Below are 13,842 nucleotides of genomic sequence, written 5' to 3' on the forward strand. Positions count from 1 at the left end.
CAGCCTTCTTATACCTCTCTCTTCAGTTCCCCTTTAAACTATGTGTGAATAGTTGAATTCCTTGAGATTGAAAAATCCTTTCTCAGCGGTGTAAGTAAACAGTCTCCGAACCTCTTATTCGAACAGTGGATGCCGGTCTGATTAAAATTGAAGGTCTGGTCAATATTAATTCTCTACTGGACTCTGAATTTTCCCTCTCATTAGCTGACATTTTTTTTTTCACAATTGTTTCCGAGTGAATTTAAAATGAACCGGAACTCAAAACTGACTTTGTAACCTGAGAATTACGAAACAACTATACTTTTATGAGACAACTTTATTTGGTACTGTCTACACTAATCCTGCAATAAATCTGTAGTGAATACAGAGCCACAGGATTAGCGACTCAAGGCCTAATTTGCCTTATTACAACCAGTTGAGATTATGAGAAGATTATCCTGTAATGTATCTCACTCTTCAAAATGCCTGATGTAAGTTTCAATGTGTCTGAAAACGCATATTCTAAAACCAGATAATAGTTCGAATAGCGTTAGCGGTTAAAAAAGTTTAACACCAACAAAAATGTATTTCGTGTCTTCAAATTTCTTTAAGTGACACCGGATGTGAGTAGATCCCCCACACTGCACACACTCACCAAGCTTTATATCTGCTTTAACCGGTGGTAATTATAAAGGCCTTGTGTGGTATAATGCATCCAGTAGCGATAAAAGTGATTACATCAGTGGAACACTTAAACATATCCTTCATAGCGTAAAACTCTACCTTTATAATGGAAATGGATTACAATTAATTAATTAACATTTTGTATATTACTATAAAGATACAGTTTTACACTACGAAGGATCAGTCTTATTTTTCTAGTAAAGGATTCAATGCATTGGGCCACACAATGCCTTTATTCTGAGCTCTGGATATTTCAGAAATAAAGCTTGGTGATTACGGCCAGTGTGGGGATCTCCTACTCAACTTTTGTGTAATAGATACAGATGTAACGTCAAAAAGGAAGGAGTTGGTGTGTAAACGTTACATAAAGAGTAACGCTATTGGATCTATTCTCAAGTTTTTTTAATTTGGGGTGTTGTCCCCTTGAAAAGTTACATCTAGAGTGAGATAGATTATAGGACAGTATTCTCATCATCTCCACTCTTGGTAACAAGGACTATTAGGCCTTGAAGTACTACTAAACTTTGCTTTTTATTAAATAATCAATATAACCATATTGTTCAATACAGCACTCCATAGACTGTGCAATCGTTGGTTGTATGGTATCGCATATCTTTTTGTACTGAATATATCTGCAGTCCTACTACTACCCGCTTTCATGGAGGCTGATATATTTTTAACAGTGTGTGAATAACAAATAGCTTTTATAATATGGCAGCTGACAATGGTGCAATATCAAAATAAAAATTTAGAATAGGCAAAGATGTGGTGAGATTAGAAAATGTCAAGCTCTCAATATGAATTCCAAATACGGTGTAATCCACGTTCTTGATGATATTTACAGGACATGTGTGGGTGGTTAAAGGGGGGTTAAATTTACCTATTAGCCGTCCTTAATTTATCCCAAGGTGCATCACACGATGCGTTTCAAACAGTGTCACGTGACTAGTACTTACTTCTAGTAAGCTTGGTTTTCACGTGACATGTGACGAGGAAGCTTGGTTTTCACGTGACACGGGAAGAATCGAATTACAAATAGCGATTAGGAAAAAATGTTTTGAAATTACAGAGCCAATACTCTGATGTATCTTTGCATGCAGTTCACTTTGGTATTTCTAGTGTCCTATGCTAAAATTAATTTCAAAGTGGCTACTGGGTAACTTTATCCCTCCCTCACTCACACACTCCGGTTCTATAAATACCCGGGCGAATTACAAAAGAAAATAATTTGGATTTTATAATAACATGCATGTGCAGTACTTCAAAATTATTAATTTATTCTGATCGAGGATGTATTATTTTTTTCTTCATTTTATCATCTTGAAAAAACTTGTACATACAGGGCTCAGTCCACTGTGTTCTTTATGTCTACAGTTCCTCTAAATTTTGCAAAATTAGAATAATTCAAACCATATACTCGGCAGCAATATCCTGACAAGCTTTATACCCCATATACTGCCCATCTGGATCAGGAAAGGCTTCGCGCACCTTCTTGACCACACAAGCGGGTATAGGTCTCCGGTTACCACGACCTAAGAAACCATGAGCAAAGCCAGTGAATGCTCTATAGGAAGCCTTACGGTAAGACCTGTTTAAAAAAAATGACAATTAGTATAGCATATACACTTGAAATACAGTGAGAACATTAAACAGGTGAAATGTGATAAGGTATTTGTAGTTTTATTATGCCCTATGTAGTTTTCCATTACACAGTTTACTGGTTCGTATGCTCCGTCTGTATTAAATATTACAGACGGAGCACAGAGAGTGTTAAACTAAAAGGCTGCTCTACCTTCAATACAAGGGTACTCCAGAGGGGGCACTTGATTTAGAGAGAGGAATGAGTGATGTCCGATTTCCGCCCCACATTACACTGCGACGACCTGTGCCTCAATAGGCGATACGCATGGAGAGCAGCAGGTGATGTGCCAGCCGTGTATGATGTGGGATTCTGTGCATCGTTACACCCCCCTGCATGTGCCAGTGGTGAGTGGAGTGTGCCAACATGCCTAGCTATACTGTGAGCAACCCTGCCTGGCTAAACTGTTTGCACTTGTATACAGGCTTGATGAAATCCTACTTCGGCAGACATCCGATTACTTCTATCCGGATATCTCCCAGTAAAGCTGTGCGGTGGGGGGGTGTTTGTCAATATTACCTGTAAGACGTCTTCTTCGGTCTGTCCCTGGGGCCTCCCACGATGCACTCAAAGCACCGGCGCTTGGAACACATTTTGTGGAGTTGACAGGGACGGACCAAAGAATACCTCATACGTGTAAGTTTTACCTCATACGTGTAAGTTTGCCCCCACCCCTGCACATCTTTAGTGGGAGATAAATGGATAGAACTATCACAATTTCTGCCGAAGTCAGATTTCAGCAGGCCAGCCTAGCTATACTGATAGTACCTGACTATACTAGGAGGCTCTGATAGAATTAGGTCAGTTCACAATTGTAAACTAATTTAATAGAAATCTAATTAGATGAATACAATTAATTGTAAACAACACAAACCTGTTTGCATCTTTTTGAGATCTGTTTAGTCCATTACTTCCATTCGCTACAAAAAGGAATACCCGAGCATAGTTTGGATTTTGACAGAAATTGTAGAAGTCGGCATGTTCAGTTATACAATTAATATCTTCCATCTGTTCTTCTAAATTTGATATTTCTTTGCAACATACAGACTCTAATCCTGTAGGCATAGGCACACATTTTTGACAGGAACACCATTGTACGTGTCCAATCCTATCCCGGTCTACGTCATCAAAATGATTCGGGTTGTTAGGGTCCCGTATGGGATTTGATGGAAAGCTCTCTGATGGCCGATCTTGTCCGCTCATGGCACGCATCTGATTCTGCAGAGCTATTAACTGTAAAAAAAAGAAAAAGGAAAAAAAAAAACTTTAATTTCAGGTTTTACCACTTGAGGACCCTGCCTATAACACAACACTGTTTTTTATGATCTGTGCTTGGTGGGCTCTGCATCCCCAAGCACAGATCAGGCTACATGCAGAGCGATCAGATCGCCACCCTTTTTTCCCCCCTATGGGGATGATGCGCAGGGGGGATCTGATAGCTCCTGCTGGCTGGCATGTTGCGGGGGGGGGGGGGCACCTTAAAGCACCCCTCCGCGTCTACATTCTCCCCCTCCCTCTCCTACCTGTCTCCCCTGGTGATCGGGGCTGCACAGGACGCAATCCGTCCTGTGCAGATTGTTAAAGGAGGTCCCCTGTCACATGTCGGCGATCCTCGTCCACTAATTGGCCTAGGATTGCAGATCTGCCTTACGGCGCTGCTGCGCAGCAGCACCATACAATGTAAACAAAGGAGACAAACGTCTCCTGTGTTTACATTTAGTCTGCGAGCCGCGATCAGTGGCTCGCAGGCTATTCACGGAGACCCGCTCCGTGATCTAACAGGAAACGGCCACTTGCGCGAGCGGCCTTTCCTAATTAATTACAGGAGGCACCTGGCGACGCAGATGTGCGTCACTGGTCCTCCAGCTACCACTTTGCCGCCGCACGGTATGAGTGTGCGGTCGCCAGGTGGTTCAAAGTATAGTGGTGGGTGATAGTCATCAGCTTTTACTGCTTCAGGTGCACTGTCATGTGTTCATTAATGACCTTTACGGCCGCCGGGGCAGTGGCAGCTGATATACAGTGTATTACTGCTGAAGCAGAGGAAGAAAGGCTACACACACTGTGAAGGATTGACTCATGCTCGGTACACACTATGATATTTTATGGAAGATTGAATGTGAGATTGATTATTTCCAACATGTCCTATCTGATTTCCTATTCATTTTCGTACAAAACCTGCCAGACTCATAGGATGAATAAGTCACTCATGGAGTCCAGTAAGGTGAGAAGCCCATCTAATGTTAATTTCTTGGAAATCATATTGAACATTTTTGAAATACTAGTTCTGAGAGATAACCTTCAAAGAAAAACTCACACTGTGTACAAATAACAGGCCTTATCAGTGAGAACATGACTTATCAAATTTCAAACTCCTTTTCAGAGTATCATAGCTATCGCTAAGAACCTCCATGGTCATAGCCCCGGACTAGTAGAGCTCACGTTATTGACAATTAGCAGGTATAAGTAGGCCTTATCTCTGATAAGGCGTGTTAACTTGGATAGGGCATGCTATTTATCTTAGTGAATCAAGCACAATGTCTGTTGAAAAATCATAAACCTATTCAAAATATATTTTATCATAAAAAAAATATAATTGTCAGTCAGCTGTAATGGTTTGTACCGACAATGGAAGTTAATCAAACAGTCAGATGTCTGGCTATGCTGTTTTAAAAAGAATCCAAATAGTAACGTTGTTTAAAATGTTATCAAATACATTGTGAGGAGCCTTTCTTCATCTGACGTTACTTTCGATTTGATTAAACAGGCACTTGGACTGTCTTGGTGATTGTAGGAATAGCGCAGTGCACTGTGCTTAATTAGTACTTTTGCAGGCATTTTGTTCCCGTTTTTTGTTGCTGTTAACGCAGTGAAGCAAATTAATTAATACCTTTTACTGCTATTGCCGCATTGGAGGCTGCTAATCAGTGGCTGCTACTGCTGCATGAGTATTGAAGGATTATAAATACTGGCTCTTGCTTATGCAAACGAAGTGGAGGCAGCAGATAACAGGCTGTTTTATGCTTCATACACACTTGAGATAAAAGTCTTTGGAAAAGACAAGATCACAAACCAATTTTACACCATTTAAAGAGACACTGTAAGATCAAAAAGATCCCCTGGGGGGTACTCACCTCGGGTGGGGGAAGCCTCCGGATCCTAATGAGGCTTCCCACGCCGTCCTCTGTCCCACGGGGGTCTCGCCGCAGCCCTCCGAACAGCCGGCGACTGTGCCGACTGTCAGTTCAATATTTACCTTTTCTGGCTCCAGCGGGGGCGCTGTGGCGACTTTCGGCACGGAAATAGACGGAAATACCCGATCTCCATCGGGTCCGCTCTACTGCGCAGGCGCCGGAAACTTGCGCCTGCGCAGTAGAGCGGACCCGACGGCGATCGGGTATTTCCGCCTACTTCGGCGCCGACAGCCGTCAGAGCGCCTGCGCAGGAGCCAGGAAGGTAAATATTACGTCACAGCTGCACGGAGGGCTACAGCGAGACCCCCGAGGGATGCAGGACGGCGTGGGAAGCCTCATTAGGATCCGGAGGCTTCCCCCACCCGAGGTGAGTACCCCCCAGGGGCCGTTTTGTCGTTACAGTTCCTCTTTAAGGTAGTATGAGAGCCATACTCAGTCTGCACAGTCTATTCTATGGAGCTGCACTCCCCATCAGATAAAATTTTTGCGAGATGATGCACACAAAGATGCCCGTACACACTCAAAAGATCATTATCTGCAAAAGTTCTGTTCCTGCAAAAGATCTATTCTTAAAAATGATCCATTCCTTTAAAATGCATTCATAGTCTATGAGATCTGTAGAGCATCATACACAAATTGTTTGATAGACTTCATCTGCATATCTGTCAAACTGCAGATCCTGGTGGATCTGATCTGCAGATAATCTGCAGATGATTGTCTGTTAAACAAGCTGTGTATGCGGATCTGGAGATATCAAAGACTTTGAATGCATTTTGCAGGAATGGATCTTTCGCTGGAAAAGATGTTTTGCAGATAATGCTCTTTTGAGTGTGTACGGGAATCTGTGTGTGCAGCATCCTGCAAAGATTTTATCTGATGGGGAGTGCAGCTCCATACAATAGACCTGTGATGGTTAAAGGAGAACTGTAGTGAGAGGGATATGGAGGCTGCCATATTTATTTCCTTTTAAGCAATACCAGTTGCCTGGCAGCCCTGATGGTCTATTTGCCTAAAGAAGTGTCTGAATCACACCAGAAACCAGCATGCAGCTAATCTTGTCATATCTGTCTAAATTTGTCAGAAACACCTGATCTGCTGCATGCTTGTTCATGGCCTATGGCTGAAAGTATTAGGCCACATACACACATCAGACTATAGTCTTTGGAAAATGAAAGATCACAGACCAATCTTACCACCCTTCCTGTAGTATAAGAGCCATACTCTACACAGTCTTTTCTATGGAGCTGAACTCCACATCAGAAAAAAATCTTTGCAAGATGAATGTCAGTTAAATCATGTGTGTATGATGATCTGCAGATCTCATAGACTATCATTGCAATTTGCAGGAATGGATTTTTGGCAGGAACAGATCTTTTGCAGATACTGATCTTTTGTGTCTGTACAGCATCTGTGTGTGCAGCATCTAGCCAAGATTTCTGTCTGATGGGGAGTTCAGCTCCATAGAATAGACTGTGAAGGTATGGCTCTCATACTACATGAAGGGTGGTAAGATTGGTCTGTGATCTTTCATTTTCCAAAGACTATAGTCTGATGTGTGTATGAGCCTTTAGAGGCAGAGGATTAGCTGAATAGCCAGGCAACTGGTATTGCTTAAAAGGAAATAAATATGGCAGCCTCCATATACCTCTCACTAACAGTTCTCCTTTAACCTTGGCACTCCAGCTGTGACAAAACTACAAATCCCATCATGCCTCTGCCTCCCCGATTTATGCTCAGAGCTGTCAAGAGTATTGCAATGCCTCATGGGACTTGTAGTTCCACCACAGCTGGAGTGCCAAGGTTAGTCATCACTGGAATAGATTGTGTAGCGTACAGCTTTTATACTACATTGAAGGGTGTAAAATTGGTCTGTGAACTTGCCTTTTACATGGACTTTTATCTCAAGTGTGTACGAAGCATTAATCCCAATTGATTTCTACTACTGGTTGCCTCCTAATGCTGCATGCAAAGTCATAGCTGCTAATCAGCAGCCTTTGCTGCATGTGCATTGACAGTTGGTAATCGAATTTGTCCGGATATTAGTTATACTGGCATAATGACGAGTGCTAATCTATTGTTTTTACTGCTGCAGTCGAAATGACGGCTAGTAAGTAGTGTCTGGATGTGAAAAGACAGACAAGATATTGTGAATTATTTAAAAAGAATTATTAAAATAATATTATTTCAAAATATAAATTTAATGTAACTTACCAATTCTTCTCTAGTTGAGGACGTACTCTGCTGTCCGTTATTCAGCGGATTGTTTGTAGGGTGAGCCATGATGATACTACAAACAGAATACAATTCTATTTAAATTTTTATTAGATAAAGTTAAACTTAGTAGATGGGCAGACAATAGTTGATTTCAGAAATCATTAGAACAATTCCATTCAATAATACTGGTTACACCAAGCCCCGGCAACATATGCTGTGAGCACCTACAACTGGCTAGACCGATTCCCTGTCTAACTATGCAGCGGCAACTATAATACAGGCTACCTATGCTGGGACCACCTATTACTGGCTACACCGATCCCTGACTACCCTATGCTGCAAGCAACTAATAATGGCTACACCTATCCCTAACTACCTATGCTGCAGACAACTACTACTGTCTACACCTATCCATGGCTACCTAACCTGCAATCACCTAATACTGGCTACACCTATGCCTAACTATGCTGCAGCCACCTACTACTGTCTGGAACTATCTCTGGCTACCAATGCTGCCAGTACCTACTAATGGCTACACTGATTTCCTGTCTACCTATACACCCTCAACCTAAAACAGATTACCTATGCGGGGGGACCACCTATTACTGGCTACACCAATCCCTGGCTACCTATGCTGCCAGCATGCAATAATGGCTACACCGATTCCTAACTACCTATGCTGCAGTAAACTACTACTGGCTACACCTATCCCTGGCTAACTATGCTGTGAGCAGCTACTAATGGCTACACCGATCACTAACTACCTATGCTGCAGCCTCCTAGTCTGCACCTATCCCTGGCTACCAATGCTGCGAGCATCTACTAATGGCTACACCGATCATCACTAACTACCTATGCTGCAGCCAACTACTACTGTCTACAGCTATCCCTGGCTACTAAACCTGCATGCACCAACTAATGGCTACACCTATCCCTAACTACCGATGCAACAGACACCTACTACTGTCTGCACCTTTCCCTGGCTACCTATGCTGCTAGTACCTACTAATGGATACACCTATCCCTAACTAGCTATGCTGCAGCCAAATACTACTGTCTACACCTATCCCTAGATACCTATACTGCGAGCACCTACTAAAGTCTAGACACCTATCCCTGGCTACCGATGCTACGAGCAACTACTAACGGCTACACTGATTCCCTGTCTACCGATGCTTTGGCAACCTAATACAGGTTACCTATGCTGGGACTACCTATCCCTGGCTACCTATGCTGCGAGCACATACTAATGGCTACTACTATCCCTAAATACCTATGCTGCTTCCACCGACTACTGATTATGCTTCGTCCTATTTCCATCTCTGTGTGTTCCATTGTATTTTTTTTTTAATGTGCGTGTGCGCAGTATATGCACACATTGGGACAGGAGGACGGGCCAGAGAGCAGGGCCTATGATTGCACGAGCGCGGATGATGCGCAATAACATGTGGATGGCGGCGGAATCATTTCCTAGAGCAAGATATATATATATATATATATATATATATATATATATATATATATATATATATATATATATATATATATATATATATATATATATATATATATATATATATATATACGTACATACGTACATACGTACATACGTACATACGTACATACGTACATACGTACATACGTACATGTATATATAGATATATATATAGATATATATATAGATATATATATAGATATATATATAGATATATATATAGATATATATGTATATATATATGTATATATATATGTATATATATATGTATATATATATGTATATATATATGTATATATATATGTAGATAGATAGATAGATAGATAGATAGATAGATAGATAGATAGATAGATCGATACACATATACAAAAATATATATAAATATATACGCACATATACATATATATACACATATGTATATATATATATATATATATATAGATATAGATATAGATATAGATATAGATATAGATATAGATATAGATATAGATATAGATATATATATATATATATATATATATATATATATATATATATATATATAGATAGATATAGATTTATGTATATACATAGTGAAGAAGATTTTGATAGATACACCAACGTTGCAGCGGACACTGCATTTTTTTTTTTAACAAATAATTTCTATCTAACGTACTTTGCCCGGGGATATAAATGTGCAGAAACGAAGGATGCACAACTCTATTCAGACACGCGGAGGATGGTGCGCCTTCACCGCATATGACGAGCACGAGAGCCTACACATGCGCAGTTGAGAACGGCTCTCGTGCACGTCAGGACAAGGAGAGGGCGGACAACGATGACCCGGAAGCAGTTCCGGAGTCACATGGGCTCGGCGGCCATCTTCTAAAAAGCGAATATAAAGTAATTTTTGTAAGTAAAGTTAATTATCGGCCACGGAGAGCGGCGAAATTTATAGTGATAAAGAGAGGGCGCAATGGGGGGCATAATTATATATTTACATGAATGAGCTCTGAAAACGCTACAGATCTTCTTTAACTATATCAGTGCCTGTGTGCTCTTACATTTATTTTACACATGCAGATTCGCTGTAGTGGAAACGGCCCTAAAAGCACACAGGTACTGACATGGTTAAAATTCGCAGACTTACTAACATGTGCGAAAACGTGCGCAAATTCGCTTCTGCATTTTCGATAACAAACTCGCATTGCACAAGTGGAAATGGGCCCTTACAGTATGCCTATACCCACTACGCTGGTATACTCTACTTAGGGCTCGTTTCCACTATTGCGGTGCGGAATCGCCTGGATTCCACCGCGGACGAAATCGCATGCGGATGCGTTTCTGCATGCGTTTTTCCCTGCGATTTCGCATGGCTAAGTAATAGGCGATTTTAATCATGTCACTGCCTGTGTAAATTTACATTACATTCCATGCGAAATCGCGGGAAAAAACGCATGACAAAGCCGCATGCGATTTCCCTATTAAAAGCATTGCGGGCGAATCGCACGCATTCCAGCCGCACGCGAAATCTGACGGCTCTGCCGTGCAGATTTCCCCCGCACACCAAAACGCTCCCGCACGACGCACAAGTCCCATCCACTTGTATTGGCTGTGTGAATCCGCATGCGTATAGTGGAAACGAGCCCTACGTCTATTATTTGACAGTATAACAAAATGGTGGATGTGGTCCCCGACAACCTGGGTGTACATACCTCTGCCCTCAATACTGAAGATTATGAATTATTACAACCCGGCTGGACTTTGGTAGGAAGAGCTGGTATACATCAGAGATTTTTTTTTTTTTTTCCACCTCAGACAAGCTTTAAGATCATCTAGGTACCTTACAGTACTCAGCCATTTAAAACCATCGCCCAATCCTGAACCACCAATAAAAAGGCCAGATCTTAGTTTTGCTTATTTCATCATCGGTATCTACTACTTCTCCTTATCGCCTCTTCTCTGTTTTTCTCCGCAAGATAAAATGACATTCTCATTGTATCAACAGATCTATAAAGTACACTTCTTTTATCAAAATAACTATACAATCTTGGCTCTATCCACCTTGGAAGACCATAACACACCACCGTCGTCCCTACATCCTCATAAATCCTAGATACAAAAATGTCTTGAAATCTCTTGAATTCCTCATATCCTTGTGGCATATTTCCTGCTGCAGCAAGAACAGCCGCAATCATTTCATCAGTAGCTACCTCAGCTCCAAGGCCGGATTAAGGCTAAATGGGGCCCTAAGCAAAGTAACTGATTTGGGCCCCCCCATCATGTCGTAATAGAATCAGAAGATGCAGCTGCACAGCAACATGCAGAGATGAATGGCTGGGACATTTGCACTCAGGGGCTGGGGCACCCCTGTGAAGAGGGCGCCAGATATCACAGCAGCAGCACTTTCCCCCTGCATCTCCAGCCTGGCAATAGCAGAAAGCTCTGGACACCACAAAACCGGAAGCCGGTTCCCAGACAGAATTACATAACCACCCCCACCACCGAACAACCGATTTCCTCCCAAACTAGACAGCCACCATGCAGCCTCCATCCCAGTGAATACGATAGTCCAGCAGAGAAGGCAGCCGCAGCGGGGGAGAATGACAGCACCAGATGACTCACATTCACCTCTTGCGATCCAAGCAATAGAGGTCCCATCATCCGGAGCCCATCTGTCTCCTCTAGAGTGCTGCCGCTCTGTTACTACTACTATTACTACTTCCTACTTCCTGTCTGATCTGAGAATCAGGAAGTTCAGAGCGAGCGGCTGCACTGTAGAAGAGACAGATGGGTTTCAGATGACGGGATCTCTATCACTTGGATCATGGATAGGTAAGTGAGCGTTTGCCATCTGCTGCTATCATTCTTACTGCAGCTGTGGTTCTCTGTGGGAAGGGAGGGCGGAGTGGGCAGCGGCAGAGCGCACAGTAGCAGGCGGGGGACCTAGGAGGAGAGCCTGGCTCTGAAGACAATCAGCAGCGCACGGCATCATTTGGTAAGACAAGACAAATAACATTTACATCGCAATTTTCTCCTGGTGGACTCAAAGCGCCAGAGCTGCAGCCACTAGGCCGCGCCCTATAGGCCGTAGCAGTGTTAGAGAGACTTGCATAAGGTCTCCTACTGAATAGGTGCTGGCTTACTGAACAGGCAGAGCCGAGATTCGAACCCTGGTCTCCTGTGTCAGAAGCAGAGCCCTTAAAGGGACTCCGAGCAGCGCCTGTGGGTATGCCTTCAAGCATACCCACAACTAATTAATTACATCCTCACACCTACCAGCATGATGTTTGGAATTATATCCCCCTGGGTTCCTTATATTTCATTGCATTGTGCTGAATCGAGCTGCCGACTTTGGAGAAAAGTCATCCTGTGGCCACGTTTTCGATCGCGAAAATAGCGAAAACTAAAAGGCATAGGGCGGCCATTTATATATCATTGGAAAGGGGAGAAATAGAGCTTTAAAATGATATGCATCTTTCCATAGTTACTGCACTGCTCAGAGTCCCTTTAACCATTATACCATCCAGCCATCGCTGACAGGATGGTGAGGGCTGGTTTATGTGCTGATGGGGCCCCTTTGACTCTGAATGGGGCCCCAAGCGACTGCTTTTGTTGCCTGGTCGGTAATCCGGCCCTGCTCAGCTCTCATTGCAGCTCTCACCAGACAACCCTTCACTTCATGCCCAAACAAGCCGCAATCAGCACACTTCTTCATTTCCACCTTTGGTGCCATCCTCCTCTGAGGACCACCCTGACTCTCCTGAGACTCTGGTACCTCTTCCAGACACTGGTATGGGTTTGGGGATATTGGCACTGCAGGCGCACTCCCCTCACCCAACTTCCTCTTTTTCACCTGCACACTTTTCCCATCCTCCTTCCTGACACGGCCACGCTGTCCTGGGGTCACCATCTCCCAATCCTCCTCTTTCTCCACACCAGTCATCTCCATCTGCTCCACTTTCTCCACTTCCTCACCCCAATTCTTTATTCCATCCTCTACCTCCTCCTCCATCTCTGACTCATCCACTTCCTCCGGTGACTCTGAGTCAGACGGAATCCCTGCTGTACCTGGGCTCCCAGCACTGTCACTCCCACCACTGCTCTCCACCACCTCCTCCCTCCTTCCCTGACCCTTTGCTCCACCCACTCCTGTGGAACCACTGCTCCCAGCTTCCTCCTTCTTGCCTACCTTTCCCTTGACTCCTCCCCCTCCCGCGGGACCACTGCTCTCAACCACCTATCCCTTGTCTATCTTTCCCTTGGCTCCTCCTCCTCTCCTAGCACCACTGCTCCCAACTGTCTCTTCCTTGTCTGTCTTCCTGGTGACTCCTTCCCCACCCGTGGGACCACTGCTCCCAGCCACTCCACTCTGCACTTTCCCACTAAGCTTCTCCTCCTCTGCCCTGCTAGCTGCACTACTCCTACTCCTCGTCTCCACTCCTCTGCCTGTGCCCTGCGGGATCCCACTCCTCCTCGTCACTCGGGAACTCGCAGCAGCCGTACTGTCAGAATTCAAGACCGAGGCCACGCCCCCGAACCGGAGGCCACGCCCCCCGAACCGGAGGCCACACGCCCCCTCCCCCCATGGCGGACTCCCGCTGCGGTTTCCCGCCATTCTCTCCAACAGACATAACGGCTTCCTTCTGCACCACCGA

The 13,842-nt window shown here is 43.6% G+C and overlaps 1 protein-coding gene across 1 annotated transcript in view; it reads right to left on the reverse strand.

Moving 5' to 3' along the window:
- Window positions 1–1,923: 1,923 nt before the first annotated feature.
- LOC137571772 (uncharacterized) overlaps window positions 1,924–13,842 on the reverse strand; it is a 27,646-nt gene continuing 15,727 nt past the window's right edge. Inside the window, exons 2-4 of the mRNA XM_068281385.1 lie at window positions 7,708–7,783; window positions 3,177–3,535; window positions 1,924–2,251 (exon numbers count right to left, since the gene is read on the reverse strand). Coding sequence (XP_068137486.1) covers window positions 2,068–2,251; window positions 3,177–3,535; window positions 7,708–7,776 — 612 coding nt within the window. The 5' untranslated portion in view covers window positions 7,777–7,783 and the 3' untranslated portion in view covers window positions 1,924–2,067. The remainder of the gene's footprint in view (window positions 2,252–3,176; window positions 3,536–7,707; window positions 7,784–13,842) is intronic.

Source organism: Hyperolius riggenbachi, chromosome 4 (genome assembly GCF_040937935.1).
Source record: "Hyperolius riggenbachi isolate aHypRig1 chromosome 4, aHypRig1.pri, whole genome shotgun sequence".
NCBI lineage: Eukaryota > Metazoa > Chordata > Amphibia > Anura > Hyperoliidae > Hyperolius > Hyperolius riggenbachi.